At 46.5% G+C, this 17,083-nt stretch overlaps 1 protein-coding gene across 1 annotated transcript in view; it reads right to left on the bottom strand.

Moving 5' to 3' along the window:
* The window catches only part of HFM1 (helicase for meiosis 1), a 2,890,879-nt gene that overhangs the window by 2,490,729 nt on the left and 383,067 nt on the right, over positions 1-17,083 (bottom strand). The window contains exon 5 of the mRNA XM_086925623.1: positions 9,754-9,795. Within this exon, the coding sequence (XP_086781749.1) occupies positions 9,754-9,795 (42 nt within the window). The remainder of the gene's footprint in view (positions 1-9,753; positions 9,796-17,083) is intronic.

Below are 17,083 nucleotides of genomic sequence, written 5' to 3'. Positions count from 1 at the left end.
AAACACAGCCATATGCAAATCAGTCTGACCCTGTGCCTCATGGGAACAGTCCAGCCCGAACTGCCAAGCCATGTCTTCTCTGGACCGGAAACAAGCATTCTGGGACCGGTTTCTGGCTAATCAGCCGTCATCAGCCAAGCTAGCTTGAATCCAGTGGCAAAGTGAGCAATGGACCCACGTCTGGGCATACCCTGCCAACTTAGGACAAACAAAGCAAAACCAAAGGGGATGATGGACGGAGTGTTAAACATTGCAAGCACTCACCCCCAGTTAACTGATCTGGTTTTAATCCATCATCATTCTTTAGCTCACTCCACCACCCCAGTTCATACATGACCATATGCAAATCAGTCTGACCCTGTGCCTCATGGGAACAGTCCAGCCCGAACTGCCAAGCCATGTCTTCTCTGGACCGGAAACAAGCATCCTTGGACCTGTTTCTGGCTAATCAGCTGTCATCAGTCAGGCTAGCTTGAATCCAGTGGTAAAGTGAGCAAGGGACCCACGTCTGTGCATACCCTGCCAACTTAGGGCAAACAAAGCAAAACCAAAGGGGATGATGGAGGGAGTGTTGAACATTGCAAGCACTCACACGAGGTTAACTGATCTGGTTTTAATCCATCAGCATTCTTTAGCTCACTCCGCCACCCCAGTTCAGACACGGCCATATGCAAATCAGTCTGACCCTGTGCCCCATGGGAACAGTCCAGCCCGAACTGCCAACCCATGTCTTCTCTGGACCGGAAACAAGCATCTTGGGACCGGTTTCTGGCTAATCAGCAGTCATCAGCCAGGCTACCTTGAATCCAGTGGCAAAGTGAGCAAGGGACCCACGTCTGGGCATACCCTGCCAACTTAGGGAAAACAAAGCAAAACCAAAGGGGATGATGAAGGGAGTGTTGAACATCGCAAGCACTCACCCCCAGTCAACTGATCTGGTTTTAATCCATCATCATTCTTTAGCTCACTCCGCCACCCCAGTTCAGACACGGCCATATGCAAATCAGTCCGACCCTGTGCCTCATGGGAACAGTTCAGCCCGCACTGCCAATCCATGTCTTCCCTGGACCGGAAACAAGCATCCTGGGACTGGTTTCTGGCTAATCAGCCATCATCAGCCAGGCTAGCTTGAATCCAGTGGCAAAAGGAGCAAGGGACCCACGTCTGGGCATACCCTGCCAACTTAGGGCGAACAAAGCAAAACCAAAGGGGATGATGGACGGAGTGTTGAACATTGCAAGCACTCACCCAGAGTCAACTGATCTGGGTTTAATCCATCATCATTCTTTAGCTCACACCAGTTCAGAAATGGCCATATGCAAATCAGTCTGACCCTGTGCCTCATGGGAACAGTCCAGCCCGAACTGCCAAGTCATGTCTTCTCTGGACCGGAAACAAGCATCCTGGGACCGGTTTCTGACTAATCAGCCATCATCAGCCAGTCTAGCTTGAATCCAGTGGCAATGTGAGCAAGGGACCCACGTCTGGGCATACCCTGCCAACTTAGGGCAAACAAAGCAAAACCAAAGGGGATGATGAGCAGAGTGTTGAACATTGCAAGCACTCACCCCCTGGTCAACTGATCTGGTTTTAATCCATCATCATTCTTTAGCTCACTCCGCCACCCCAGTTCAGACACGGCCATATGCAAATCAGTCCGACCCTGTGCCTCATGGGAACAGTTCAGCCCGCACTGCCAAGCCATGTCTTCCCTGGACCGGAAACAAGCATCCTGGGACTGGTTTCTGGCTAATCAGCCATCAATCGCCAGGCTACTTTGAATCCAGGGGCAAAGTGAGCAAGGGACCCACGTCTGGGCATACCCTGCCAACTTACGGTGAACAAAGCAAAACCAAAGGGGATGATGGATGGAGTGTTGAACATTGCAAGCACTCCCCCCCCCAGTCAACTGATCTAGGTTTAATCCATCATCATTCTTTAGCTCACTCTGCCACCCCAGTTCAGACATGGACAAATGCAAATCAGTCTGACCCTGTGCCTCATAGGAACAGTCCAGCCCGAACTGCAAAGCCATGTCTTCTCTGGACCGGAAACAAGGATCATGGGACTGGTGTCTGGCGAATTCAGCCGTCATCAGCCAGGCTAGCTGGAATCCACTGACAAAGGAGCACAGGCACAGATGATGCAGAAGACTAGCAGGACGACAAGACCAGGAACAGCAGGAGTCTTCCCAGTTGCAACCTCAGTTCCTAAAGCGAAGTCATAAGTACCCAGACAGATGAAGATGTAGTGGTTTTGGATCTGAATCTCGCCCCACGACGAATCTAGAGACACACCCACAGGTAAGCTCTAAGTACCATAAGGAAAGGGTTGGTACGAGTCAGGGGACCCTCCCAGGGGTGGGGCTGGACAGTGGGGAGGATACTCCCATGTCCTTTGTCCATACCAGAGCGGGAGCCAACGGCTCCCTGAACTGGTTTCAGCTGGAGTATGCAAGGAGGGCACTAAATATGCCCTTCAAAGCAAGCTAGTGGCCCTAGCAAGCGCCCTCACCTGTCCCAATACACAAAGTCCTGTCTGGGAGGTGGTCACACCTCCTTATGGGAGGAAACCCATTGATTAGCCATCCCCTGCTCGAGCTTGGCTCAGCATCAGGAGGGCAGAATCGTGTCTCTAGTCGGCAGCAGCCATAGGTATTCTTCTACAGGCCTGTGGACATCCAAGACACTCAAAGGAATCTCCTGTGAAGTGAAGGAGTCACTTCCCTGCATCTACAGGCACCGCAATAAAGGTGACTGGTCTGCTGTTCCTAAGCTGCTATGGAAGCTGAAAGGTTCAGCAACACAGGTGGTGGTTCTGCAACTCTCTCGAGGCCAGCACTGTTTTCATAGCAAGTTGAAGCCAGTACCTATTATCGGAACCATTGGAGCAGTACCACTGCCCCCTCGCGTCGACTTGCCGTTGCCAAGGCTTGTTGACTCTCTTCACCAGAGATCTTCGGTTTCCAAGAGGCTCCTGCTTCAAGCATCTCCTCCAACCAATATCTCCGCCTGCACTGCATCCTCTGCGCTGTGGGCCTTCATCTTTTGGTGAGATGCTTGAGGTCCTCCTGTGACTCCTGTGCCTTTGACCCATTGGTACTCTTGAGGGTCTTCTTCGGCTCCAGTGGGCTCCATGGCTGCTCGGGTCCTGCTCTGACTTACCTACTCGTGGTGAGTCAATTGGGCCTTTGTGGTCTAGACACTGCACCTTTTTTGACAACTACGTTGGTTGCTGTTACCAAGGCTTGGTGGTGCCCCTGTCGGACACTGACCCCCTGGCTCTTGACAACCGACGTGGGACAGCTCGTGACGGCTCTTGGCCTTCCACAGGGTTGCCTGGTTCGCACAGCTGCAGCATCAAGGGAAAAGTCAACTCTCCTGTAGCCCAAACATCAGTGGGCATTTGTCTTCAATGCCTCCAGGTCAATCCTGAGTGGAATAAACTCTGTCCCCTCTGCTTGCATATTCCTCTTATCTTTAATCCACCTTTGCGTTCCACCAGATTCTTTCGCCTTCTTCGCCAGCGGCATCTTCATTGAACTCCTCCATTGTGGTCTACGGCAGTTTCTGACGTCACTTCGCACCTATGCACCCGACTTTCCTGCTATAGGTATCCTAGTTCCTAGGGTATCCATGGGTGGGGTGACTCTCCATTCTTCCATCTTCTTCTGGGTTTCTTCAGGGTCTGCTGGAAAGGGTCCTTCTTTAAAAGTCCAACCGCGATTTACCATTGACTTGTATTGAGCACACGGTCGTGTTCCCACTCTGTACACACATGGCGTCCAGGGGTTCCTGGATACTTACCTTGGGTGGTTCCTTAGGTCCACGACTCTTCTACATCTTCTGGGTCCAGTCCCGGTTCTAGTTGTGGTTCGCATTCTACTATTTTAGTATATGGTTTGGTCTCCCCCTGGAGGCCACTGAGTATTTGTCTACTTATGTGTTCTATTATCAAAGTATTGTGTGTATTGTGGTTATATCTCCGAGTAGGAGATATTGCAATGTGTTAGTGAGTGTTTATAATAAATACATATTTTATAACTATACTATGTGGTTCTTTTTCACTTAACCTACACCATGAGATTAAGCACTGGTAACAAGCTTCTTTACAATCCTGGACTAAGCCTCAAGGCTACTCTCCACAGCTACCACTTATAGAGCTTTCTAAGGTTGACTAAGAGCCCTAAATTCACCATAAGGATTGTCTGGATTTGTGTAGGGTGCTACGCTTACATAAGTGTGCACCATATACTAAGCCAGCCTCCTACACAATACTTGTGGATTCAGGTGGCACATACTAACGAGAAACAATACTCCCTTAACATGGGAAGTGTACTAGCAGGGTTACATGCCTCAGTGAAGTTTTGGCAGACGCTACCGCTGTCCATGGCAGATAGAATCTCCCTGGCGAAGGTGGTGCTGCTCCAGAGATGCCTCTATATCCTGCACAATTCATAGTGTTTGATTCCCTCGGGGAACATTTAGTGAACTTCATAGCCTTTTAGTACCACTGGCGTGGGCAGGTAGGCGTAACAGGGTGGGCCAGTGTGCGCTAAAATGAGACCCTACACGAGGTGGTCTGGGACTCCCGAACCTTGAGCTGCATTATCTGGCGGTACAGTTGCAGCACGGGCCAGATGGTGAGCAGAGGAGGATGATTGGGAGAAGCACCTGTTGCTGTGACTCCCAAAGGTGATGCATTCGTATTGTTGCGGGTGCATGAAACATTTCACTAGTGTGTGGTTTGACAGGTCACCATAGCATGGATGAGTGCCATAAGTAGGGTGTTCCGGGCTCAGCCTTGTTCTAGAAAGCTACCAATAGCGTGGCTGCTGCAGGTCAGAGACCTCAGCCGTGAGCTCTTATTAACAATGTTGAGAGTAGGGGGATGCGAGTTGCTTGGGGACCTTTTCCCATCCGATAACTGTGTCACCTTTCAGGAGGCACAGAGTTGTATAGTGTAGGCTGGGGACAATTCGTACCAGCTCAGACCCAGGTAGCGAGGGAACAGTGATCTGGATTTCCAGCTGTGCCGCTGGAGAATTGCACACTGAACTGATGCTGAAGCTCGGATATTCCAGGAGACTGGTGTCCCATGTATACCGGGTGCTAAGAGGACTGACTGCAGGTTGCCTATCAGACGAGGGCAGGCTGGGAGGCAGTTATACCGGTGCCCATCGCGAATACCAAGTGGAATAGAACCTGTGCCCTGGTGAAGGAAGAGTCAAGTAATGCATGATTTAAGTTAGCTAATTTGAATGTCCTGCACCAGGGTTACTTCGCTCCTACCAGACTCAGGAGAATAATATACTCCACCTGAACAGATGAGTGCCTGAGATGCAAAGGAGGGGGTGCAGGGTTCACTCATATGATATGAGTTGTGGGAAACTCTCTCAGTATTGTCACAGTGTGGTGGGTTCCTTACAGAGCGCCCCCAGTATCCACATATCCGCATTGCAACTACAGCTAAGCACTATCTGCTGGGTCTGATTCCGTGCCATAAGACGGGTAGATAGCGCTAATGGTTTGGGCAATTAGGGCTCCTGCTAGCCAAGCATAGGATGGCCATCCATTAGCTGTCTGCAAATAAGCCCAAGATTGAGGCATGGGTTAGGGACCTAGAGGACTTGAGCTGGGCAGAAATGAGATGATCTGGTAAAACAAGCTGCTTAACACTCCTTCAAGACAAGTTAGAAGGCTGCTCTCCACAGCCACAGCACAGCTACCACTTAGAGAGCTTTCTATGGTTGTATAAGACCACTAAAATCACCATAAGAACTGTCTGGATTAATGCAAGGTGCTCCACTTAAATAAGTGCGCACCATTATACTAAGCCAGCGTCTTACACTGTGTTCCATATTAGCATGCTCCCAGTCAGACTAGTCAAAAACATACTGACACCAAGCAAAATGTGGGGGTAACCATGAAAGCAGACACTACTTTCCTACAATATCCGACCACATTTGCCGGTCATAGTGCGCCAAAATTAATAGGGCGACAGCTGCACGCACTGTGATGGCTGACATGAGGAAGAACCTTTTCCCATATATTGTCTAGGCACCTATCCACTGTCTGGAGGCACTGAAATGGGGTAGATGGATTCTTGTTTAGGACGACTAGTTAGGCAAGCTGGAGAATCATCTGTGGCCTTGTACTTCTTGTCAAAACGTTGTGGAACTGGAGTAACCATTGCCGGATTCCTCATGATTTTTATTCCCTCCTCCCAAATATAATCTATGACCAGGATTGCCCTTACCAACATTCTAGCCTGCTCCTTGAAGTCATGTAGGAAACAGAAGTCGGGAGGTGGAACCTTGCAGCCGCTCTGTCCATTAAATTATAAAAGCCCCCAATGTCATCAGGGTGAGAATCTGCAGAGTGAGGTGGGGGAGGAGACAGAGTAGGGACCAGATAATCATCTCTTTCATCCCGTGAGTGTTGGGTTCATGAATCTCGCCCTCTTCACATTAATCCTCCAAGGATAAATGCCCCTCTCTTGGGGATGGTATATTGGGCACAGGTGATATCTTGGGTGTGATTGGTGGCAGCACATTTATTGGCGTAGCAGGACAAACTGTTGTTTAGGTGCCAGTGGTTGTTATTGTGGGGTGTCTGGAAATCGCCTCTTGTAAACTTGTAGCATCGTTTTCAAGACCTATAGTAAAGAGGTGGGCACGCGTACTTTATCCTGCCTAGGTTGTTGATGGTAGTCATAATGCTCATAATAACGTCTAGGTGGAGCATAATATGCTTGGTAGTGGTCTTGATCATCGTTATCAACAGAGTCCTCATTCTGGTATTTTACCAGGAACTCTGAAGAACTGTAGGCATCTCCATAAGTACCATCTTCATCAGAGTCCTCTATTTCAAGCAAATAGCTAGGCAGCAGAGGTGATATCTTATTGGTGACATAAGCGGTGGTGTTAAGACTGTCTTTTTAATTTTTAACCCATCGACGAAGTAAAGGGCAGCAGTGGCGTTGACAGTGGAGCTTCCTTTGATAATAGTGTCGTCGATGATGGCGCGGACATCTGTGGTGTCGTCGCCTCTCCTGTCAACAGTATGTTCATCGACGCTGCCGCCCTTGCCGGTGTCTCTGTGACGGTAAGGTTCTGGACAGCGTACCTGTTGATGATGTCTTTATCGATGGTACGGGCACCGACTGTGTATGAGTTGATAATGCCTTTGTCGAAGGTTTCGGTGCCACCGGCATCTCTGTAGATGATGCCTTCGTAGACAGCTTGGGCGCTGATGGGGCATCTGCTGATGCAGCTTTCTTTCACAGTGAATTGGATGCCCGACCTTCTGCCAACGATGCCTTCACAACTGTAGCTGTGGGGGATGTCGTTGTCACTGCTTTTGACGATGATGCTGAAATACATGTAGTCGTCATTTCCGTCAACGATGCCGGAGTCGACGAAGTCGTTGGAAATTTCTGTCATTTTGAAATCAACTGCTCTGAGGAAGGAAACCTTCTTTGCTCCATTTCCTACTGTCAGAAGGAGTAGATGGTTGGAATAAGGCTGCCTCTGTGGAAACAAGTTGTAGGTTCTCCTTTCTCAGGGGATCATTACGTGTTTTTAAGGCCTTTCTACTTCCTTCATAAGCCCGATGGTCAGAAAAACTTGACCTTTTTTGAGTTGTATGAGATCAATCACTGTCTTCACCAGAAGCACTGGATGTCGGGCCTTGAATTTCTTTAGCCATATAATTAGACGTCTCTCTCTATCTTGCAGAGTCTTTGATGAAAAGGTACGACAGATCCTGCACTCCTTCATCTGATGTTGAGGGAAAAGGCAGAACAGGCAGTCCTTATGTGGGTCGTCCACATGCAGTCTCTTTTTCCCACAGGATTTGCAGAATCTGAAGAGACCTGTTTTTTAAAGATACAGAATTGTAAAGATATAATAAATAAGCACACAAGTAAGCTGAAGAAAAACCTGAACAGAACTCAGGGAGACTCCCTTCACCCAACGTCGGGTATAAAATCGGAGGGATTCAGCCTCTGTCTGGAGTGTTCTAGAGGGGGCTGTTGCCTGAATGGTTATGTTTCAAGTTTGGTCCTTTTTTAAATGGACATAGATAGGCTATAAATGTGACTTCCACTGCCATTATGGCCTCTGGTACAACACATACTGCTAACCATGGTACTTCAATGGTGCGGAATGATTCAAGTATGTGAATCTATGAAAAATCCAATAATGGATAAAGTACAGGGCTGCTGCTGCTCCAGGTGTACTTAGGTGAGAATGGTCCTCCTGTGAGGTCCACCCCTGCAAGCTTCCACCCTCTCCACGCCCACCATGGCCTGAAAGTAATGGCCGGGCAAAGGGAGGGGGGAGGACACTGCATATCAAACAAGGCAAAGAGTGCAAGAACGAAAAAAACACCACAATTTGTTCTGTGTTCCAGAGCAAGAGGCTCCTGAGTGCACCATTGATATGGACATTCTGAACAAAATGAAGTGCAGGAAGAAGATGACTAGATAGCTCTAGAGATAAAAAATGGGGGTGCGGAATATGTAGAACATAAAATACCACAGGCTATGCAACTTAAATCCCTTAATTAGGTATGTCATCACATATGTGGATGTAGATGCCTGCAGGGGGCTGTCTGACATTCAGAAAAGTGGACGGGTGCAGAGGAGCAGCCCTTTGTCACTCTGCCTCTGACAATTAGCCAGCCCGACGTGAGTTGGGCTCTGTAAATGTATGCAAAGGCTGTAAGAACAGCCTTTCATGTTGTGCACTTGCAGTAGAAACCGGGACTGCCCTGGCTGATTATACTGCTTAGTCCACCAAAACTGGTCTAGGCCACAGGACCACTGGCCCATGTCCGACTGCCCGCTTTGACAATCCGAGCCTACTGCTGGGATTGGAGGAAACAGGCGTGCTCACCTTCTGAACAAAATGCAAGGGAGGAAGTGGCTGAGAAGTTAAAGATAGCTCTGCTGGATTTGGAGTCAGAGAGTTGAAGAAATAAAGAAAGAACAAACGAGGGACTCAGAGGGGAGGAGACAAAAAGAGCGTCCGGCGATGGAGGGGGCAAGCATTGAGGGAGGGTGTGGGGCGACAGAACAGGCACCCTCAGAAAACGGCATCTCACATTTGCTCTCAGTCTTTGAATGTACAGCAAATGTGACGAGATAAGGACAAGATTTATAGGGCTGTTTACAGAAACTGCTCTTGGAGTTGAGTGAAAGCACAAGCACTCGTGTGTAATGCTCAAAATTAATTTTAAAAGTAGTTCCTAAAACAGTTGCTAAAATGGAGCTGTGGATGGATACTAGTAATTGGTCCATGCTCTCAGGGAGGACTAAACACAGGATGAGGTTTTGCACATGCATGCTATGGATAAATGACAAATGGGGAGAAAAAATACGAGAGCAATGATGGAGCCAGAAAATGGGACGCCTTTGTGAGAGCTGAAGCCCGCAAAGTATATACATGTCTATTCGACACAGCATGTGTGCTGCCTAGAGCAGAGACCTAAAAACAAAGGGATCCATGCAAAACTATAGATTTACTATAAGACCCTTTCAAGTGGAGATGAAGATTGGAGCAAGAGGGCCTGTGCGAGATATGGAACAGGAGAGGTTGTACTATACCAAGAATCTTTCATTGAAGAAACATACCTTCATAGAAAGTTTTACTAGTTCCTGGCCGCAGGTGGACATTCCTTGCGTTTGGGAGAAAGAGGACTAAGTGCTAAAGCATTAAGAAACAGTGATATTTACAGTAACAAAGGATACGAATTTCTGTGACTGGCTTTAAAATGGATCCGGCTTCCGTTTCTGAAAAACAGAAAATGCACAAATTAGTTAATGCTAAAACATTAATCAAATACATTTTCTTAATTACTTTCAACAGACAGCCATTTGCTCCAAAACATGTCACCTCCATCAACTTCAGTCTACTTTAACAACTAAGTCAAAATGATCTCCTGGCACTATGTAAGTAGAGGCGAATGGAAAATCAAGGAATAGGCACATGTAGACAGCTAATCTGGTGGATGGAAATCATAGTCTCAAATTGGATAAATGGTAATCTGTGAACATTGAATTTCATCTTTATTCATTTGTGTCATTACATAGGGAACAGGTGGATGCAAAAAAGATGGTCCAGAAGAAAATAAGTTACTTACCTATAACTATAGTTCTCCAGTATTGGAATCTTTCATAGATTCACATGCTTGAATCATTCCCCGTCGTCGAGATGGGAGTCCCTGGGTTATCAAAACAGCAATGCAAAATTAGCATAAACTAGAAAGACAAGCCTAGGAGGACCATTTCAGTTTTTTAACATATCCATCTCTTTTTGTAAAAGATACCAAAAAGGATTAGTTACTTAGCTGTAATCCTAGTTCTCTTCCAGGGGTATACTCATCAAAGTCATAAGCAATGAATAGTCCCGCCCACGTGCGGGACCCCGGAGCAATAGCCAATAATATGCATATATCTACATATATATATATATATATATATATATATATATATATATATATATATATATATATAAAAATATAAATACACATAAAATAACCATATATATATAGATAATATGCATATACATATACATATGCAGCCCAATATAACCATACTAGGCTCAAAAAAACTGCCCCAATTGCCTGTAAAATCTTTACATTTGCTAAATAAAGACATATAAATCACAATATATGAAAATGCAAAGACGAAAACAGTGCCTTTGTTTTCTTTGAAACACTCAACCTTTATTTTCAAAGGTAAAAACAGGCAGGATCATAGAGGCAGCTTTAGCCTGGATAGGCTGCATTGTAACAACAGAAAAATCTGGCGCCGTGCCTTTAAGACTTCTGTGAGCCTCCAGGCTGCCATCATGCACCACAGGTGACAGTTAGGTCAGTTCTTTTGGACGGCGTATAAAAGTGTGATAACAGCATGGGTAACATGTAAAATAGCCAGTTCTGGTATTCGCCCGGGGAGGAGGGTGGGTGTGCTTATGACGTTGATGAGTATACCCCTGCAAGAGAACTAATATTACAGGTAAGTAACTAATCCTTCTCCTCCAGGGGATACTCATCAATAGTCATAAGCACTGAATAGAGTAGCAAGCCCATCCCATACCCTGCGGACGAATACCAGACCCTCTAAACAGTACACTAATATCAGTATTACCCAAACAAATTCCTCAGGGATGCCTGACCAACTTGGGCATCCGCCTGAGTATCAGAATAAAGGCAGTAATGGCGAGCAAAGGTGTGAACCGAACGCCACGTAGCTGCCTTACAAATTTCATGTACAGGAACATTTTTAAGCATTGCTATAGTAGCAGCCTTTCCTCTAGTGGAGTGCGCTCTCGGTCTACCCGGGAGCTGTTTCCGTGCCAACTGATAACATAACAAAATGCATGACACAATCCATCTAGAAATGGACCTCTTAGAAGCAGGCAAGCCCGTATTCAGAGGACCGTAGTTCACAAACAGATGATCAGTCTTTCTAACATTCTTAGTTTTATCAAGGTAAAACTTTTCAAATCCAAAGAGTGCAGAAGTGCTCGGATCAGGCAAAAACGTAGGTAGTGTCACTGAGTGGTTAATGTGAAAATCCGAGACTACCTTAGGAAGGAATCATGGATGAGTCCGAAGCACCACTCTATTCGCATGGAAAACGAGATAGGGTTCTGTAGCACAAAAAGTTTGAATCTCGCTCACCCTGCGCGCAGAAGTGATAGCCACAAGGAAGGACACCTTCCACGACAGATGTTGAAGGGAGGCCTTATGTATAGGTCCGAATGGGGGACCCATCAATTTAGACAAAACCACATTAAGCTCCCAAGGAGGTGAGGGAGCCCTCACGGGAGGATACACTTTCCTGAGACCCTCCAGAAAATCCTTCACCACTGGCATTTGAAAGAAAGAAACCTGGGTAGGAACTTTCGATATGCTGTTATTGCTGCCAGATGGACCTTAATAGAGGAATACTGTAAACCTGATTTGGCCAAAGAAAGTAAGTATGGTAACAGTACCTGTTCCTGACCTCGAATCGGGTCATGACCCTCAGCAGCACATCACATGAAAAACCGCTTCCACTTGAAAGCATACGTCTTTCTTGTAGAAGCTCTCCTTGCCTCTCTTAAAATGTGCATACAGTCCTGCGAGAGGCCTAGATGTCCATACTGGACGAACTCTGGAACCATACTGCTAGCTTCAGGGACGGTAGGTTGGGATGGAACACCCTGCCGTTCTCTCTCGTCAGCAGATCCGGACAGCAAGGAAGCCTCCGGTGCGGTACTTTGGATAGATGCAGGAGATCCGGGTACCACCATTGGAGAGGCCAATCCGGAGCCACCAGAATCATGTCTGTCTTGGACTTGTACAACTTCTTGATCACCAAGGGAATGAGTGGAATCGGTGGAAAAGCGTAGAATAATGTCTCTGACCAGTCCATCCATGGGGCATTCTCCTTGGACCCTCATTGTGGGTACCTGGACGCGAAGACGCGGCATTTTGCGTTGTCGGCGTCCGCAGAGAGATCGATTTCTGGTGATCCCCAGGTCTGGAAGACATCTGCTGAGGTCATCTGCTTGGACGTTGAGGACACTGGGCAGATGGACAGCTGAAATTTTCATACCCCGAGCCAGAAGCCACTTCCAGATTGCTTGCGCTTCCAGCGACAGAGGTCTGGATCTCGTTTTGCCCTGCTTGTTCAGATAGTACATCGTTGTTGTATTGTCCGTCTGAACAAGCAGGGAGGATGTCTTGAGCACAGGAAAGAAAGCCTTGAGAGCTAGATGGACAGCTCTGAGCTCCAACATGTTGATGTGATACAGCCTTTCTTTCTTTGACCACACTCCTTGAACTTGAAGGGACTCCAGATGGGCGCCCCATCCCTGCAGGGACGCATCTGTCACCAGCGATCGTCTGGGCATGTCCTCTTGAAAGGGCACTCCCACTACCAGATGATTCCGCTGCATCCACCATCGAATGGAGATTCGCACCGACAGAGGTAGTGACAGTTTGTCTTCCCAACGGTTTGAAAACTGGGACCACTGATCCTCCAGCGACTGCTGTAGAGGTCTCATGTGCAGCCTGGCGTTCGGAACGAGGAAAATGCAAGAGGCCATGGACCCTAGCAGAGACGAGATCTGTCTGGCCGTTGGTCGAGGAGTCTTTAATAAGCTTTGACACTTGAGGAGAATGGAGGATAGTCTCTCCTCTGAAGGATACGCTTTTGAGTCCTTTGAATCCAGAAGTGCGCCCAGATAGTGTATCCTCTGCGTGGGATTGAGGATAGACTTTTTGAAGTTTACATGCAGGCCTAGACTCCGCAGCTGATGTATACAGAACTTGAGATGTTGCTGAAGCAGAATCGGAGAGGCACTCTTTAGCAGCCAATCGTCTAGATAGGGATAGACGAAAATATGTCTCTTCCTTAGGAAAGCCGCTACGACTGCCATGCACTTTGAAAAGGTGCGAGGAGCTGACTTTAGCCCGAAGGGCAAGACTGCGAACTGGTAATGACTGGTTTGTATGTAGAACCTTAGAAATTTTCGATGCTTTGGGGCGATGGGGATGTGAAAATACACATCTTGAAGATCTATGGAGCACATCCAGTCCCTTTGATGCAGAAGTGGAATTATTTGATGTAACACCAGCATTCTAAACTTTTCTCGCCGAATGAACTGATTGAGGCGCCTGAGATCTAGTATGGACCTGAACTCCTTGTTTGGACCTTTCTTTGGAACTAGAAAGTATCGGGAGAAAATGCCTTGCCGGCGCTGTGCCCTCAGGACCTCCTCAATGGCTTTCTTTAAAATGAATGCAGACACCTCCTGCTTCAAAAGATGAAGTCGATGGAATACAGTCTTTTGAGGAGGAATGGAAGGGGGAGGAGACTTGAATCTGATTGCATATCCATTTTGCACAATATTCAGCACCCATTTGTCGTTTGTGATGTTTTTCCACTCCTCCAGGCAAAAACGAACACTTACCCCCCACCGGAGTGGTCAACGGGCTCAGGGGAAGCAAACACTCACTGTTTTTGTTGCTGCTGCTAGTTTCCAGGAGCTGACTGTCTGGAAATGCCGCCTCTTCCTCTACCAGGACGACGCTGGGAGAACTGTGATCCTCCCTGATTTTGCTGTGACGACCATTGAGGGGTTTGAACCCTCTGCTGGTTCTGTATCCGATCATAAGGCCAGTATTTTTTCTTCAGGTTGTCCTTTCTTTTTTCGAAACCAACAGCTCTCACAGTATCAAGCTCCGTCTTCATTCGTGACATCTCATCGTCAGCATGAGACCCAAAGAGCGATTTACCATTAAACGGCAGATTTAGAATTTGGTGTTGCGCTTCAGGTTTAAGACCCGTAAGCCTTAGCCAAGCTGAGCGCCTTGAACAAAGTCCATGAGCATAGCCATGCATAGACAGATCGGAAACATCCGCAGCTGCGCTAATCACCTGGTTAGTCACTAGCCCACCTTCATGAAGGATTTCAAGAAAATCATGCTTGTCTTCTTTGGGAATTTTTTCTGCAAAACGAGACAAGGTATCCCATAGTGCGCGGTCATAGCAACCCAGTAAAGCGGAGGCGCTGGCGACCTTCATGTAGGAAGCAGAAGTGGCACACATTCTCTTCCCTACCGAATCCATAGTTTTGTTGTCTTTGTCAGGAGGAACAGAGGATGACGTCAATCCTGCCTGATTTTTACGTGCCGCTGAGAAGATGACCGAATCAGGTTGTGGCTTAGATCTCAGAAATAATGGATCATTGTCCGGAGCCTTATACTTCTTTGCGATCCGTGAAGGAACCGCTCCTAAAGATGCAGGAGTCAAGAACTTATGCTAAGCAGGCTCCAAAAGACCTTGGACCAGAGGAAGTAAAGGCCTAGATGATAATTTCTGATGCAATGTTTCGAAGATGACCGTTGTCTTCGCAGTAGAGACAGGCATCTCAATATTAAGTTTCGCTGCTCCACGACAGAGAACCTCATTAAAGGTGATAACGTCATCAATCGGTGATATCCTACTTGGAGGAGTTGATGACAGCGTCGGTGAGTAATACCAACCTAATGAGAATTCTAATAGAAAATGCAGACCGAAAAGTAACCAAATTACAGGCAGAAATTTTGGAACTAGAGAAGGAAATAGAAGCCCTTAATCTCAAGGATGCAACTGAAAAAAACTATAAAATTCTTGAAGACATCCTGACCAAACATCAAAATGATCTCAAAGACCGCAAGGCAAGACAGATACGAAGAGATGAAGCGGACTACCGTGAGGGAAGAGTTTTTACTTTTGCCAAGAAATATGACCAACAAGTCCGCAAACCAACTAACAACCAACAAGCAACTAACAACCAACAAACTGCCAAAACTGGAGCATCTAATATATCCTCAAGCAACACCTCTCTTAGCAGTGTTCCGGAAACTGAGAGCGAACCTGAAGATAACGCAACCGCCAATCAAGATCCGAGAATGATGCCAACAACCTCCGGAACCAGCACTGCTTTTTCTCGGGAAGTCAGGACAATGAAAATTATCAACCGAACAAGAGTAAACCCAACCCACGCAAAACCCGCAGAGGCCAGAGAGGAGGACAAAGACGACTACAGAGAGAAACTGAGGTCGGGCACCAAGAAGTGAAGAATTCATTTGGTCAGGATGTACAGGTGATTAACCTTTCATCCATGAACCTGGACAGGGATATGATCTCATTATTGAGCAAAGGTCTCAGTTTTAATCCTATGGACCAAGGCGATCCATGTAGGATGAAGATTGATTTGTTCAAGTATATCAGAGGACTCAAACTCAAAAAATATTTCTGGGGCACCCCAACAGAACATACAATTTCTGATGATGACCTAGAAGAGACTACTACTAACCCTATCAGTATCCAAGAGGTCCTGGCATCACACCTCTTATTGTCAATCACGGATTTTGATGATCCCCCAAATTCATTTAATGACCTATTAACAGACTTGGAACTGAAGACTGATGACACAATAGACAGTGGCCTAAAAAATAAATCCAAATGGACACCAACACTTCCTAGCGGTAACACCATTGACACCTTCTACAAACTCGTATTGGATGATATTAACAAATACGAAAACAAAATCTCTAAACGTGGTCCTATAATTAATGACAATCTAACCAGAGAAGAGAGAATAGCGCTAAAAACTCTGAGTGACAACCAGGACATTATCATCCGTGAAGCTGATAAAGGAGGTAACGTAGTTGTCATGAACAAAGTAGACTACAACACAGAAATCTTCTCTCAACTCTCAGACAATTCCTGTTATGAAGCCATTCCTAATAATCCCATGGGCCCGGTTACAATATTGATCAATAACCATCTAAGAGAATGGAAAGGGGCATGTCTGATTAATGATGCGGAATACATGTTTCTGAAAGTCACACGTCCTTCCTATCCATGGCTCTATACCCTGCCAAAGGTTCACAAAACCGCACCCTTTCCCCCTGGTAGACCAATCGTATCTGGGATTGGGGGTCCAACTGAGAGACTTTCCCAATATGTGGACACATTTTTGAGTCCACTGGTGAAAAACCCGCCATCCTATATTCAGGATTCGAAACATATCCTAAGTATCTTAACGGACATCACATGGCAACCAGGACTGATTATGGCAACCCTTGATGTGGTTTCGCTCTATACTTCCATTGAACCAGAACTTGGATTACAGGCTGTTACGAAAGCATTGAACACCAGACCAATTACTCTGCTCGAACACACTAAGATGCTGATAACGATGATGGATATCATTTTAAATCAGAATTTCTTTGTTTTTGACAAAAAATGGTTCAGACAAACTAGAGGAGTAGCCATGGGCTCAAGGTTTTCTCCTTCTTTTGCCAACATATATATGGGTGCTCTGGAGGCTAACATGATCTGGAGCATTAAGGGCAGTAAATGGTTTGATAATATTGTTTATTGGGGTCGCTACATAGACGATTGCCTCTTAATCTGGTCAGGATCTGACACTACACTTGAAGAATTCTGTATATACTTAAATGACAATGATATGAACATGCGCTTCACCACACACATTAGCTCTACAAGTGTTTCCTTTTTGGATTTAGAATTA

Source organism: Lissotriton vulgaris, chromosome 1_1 (assembly GCF_964263255.1).
Source record: "Lissotriton vulgaris chromosome 1_1, aLisVul1.2, whole genome shotgun sequence".
NCBI lineage: Eukaryota > Metazoa > Chordata > Amphibia > Caudata > Salamandridae > Lissotriton > Lissotriton vulgaris.
Note: the sequence above shows the minus strand (reverse complement) of the source record. Positions and strands in the feature narration are given on the sequence as shown.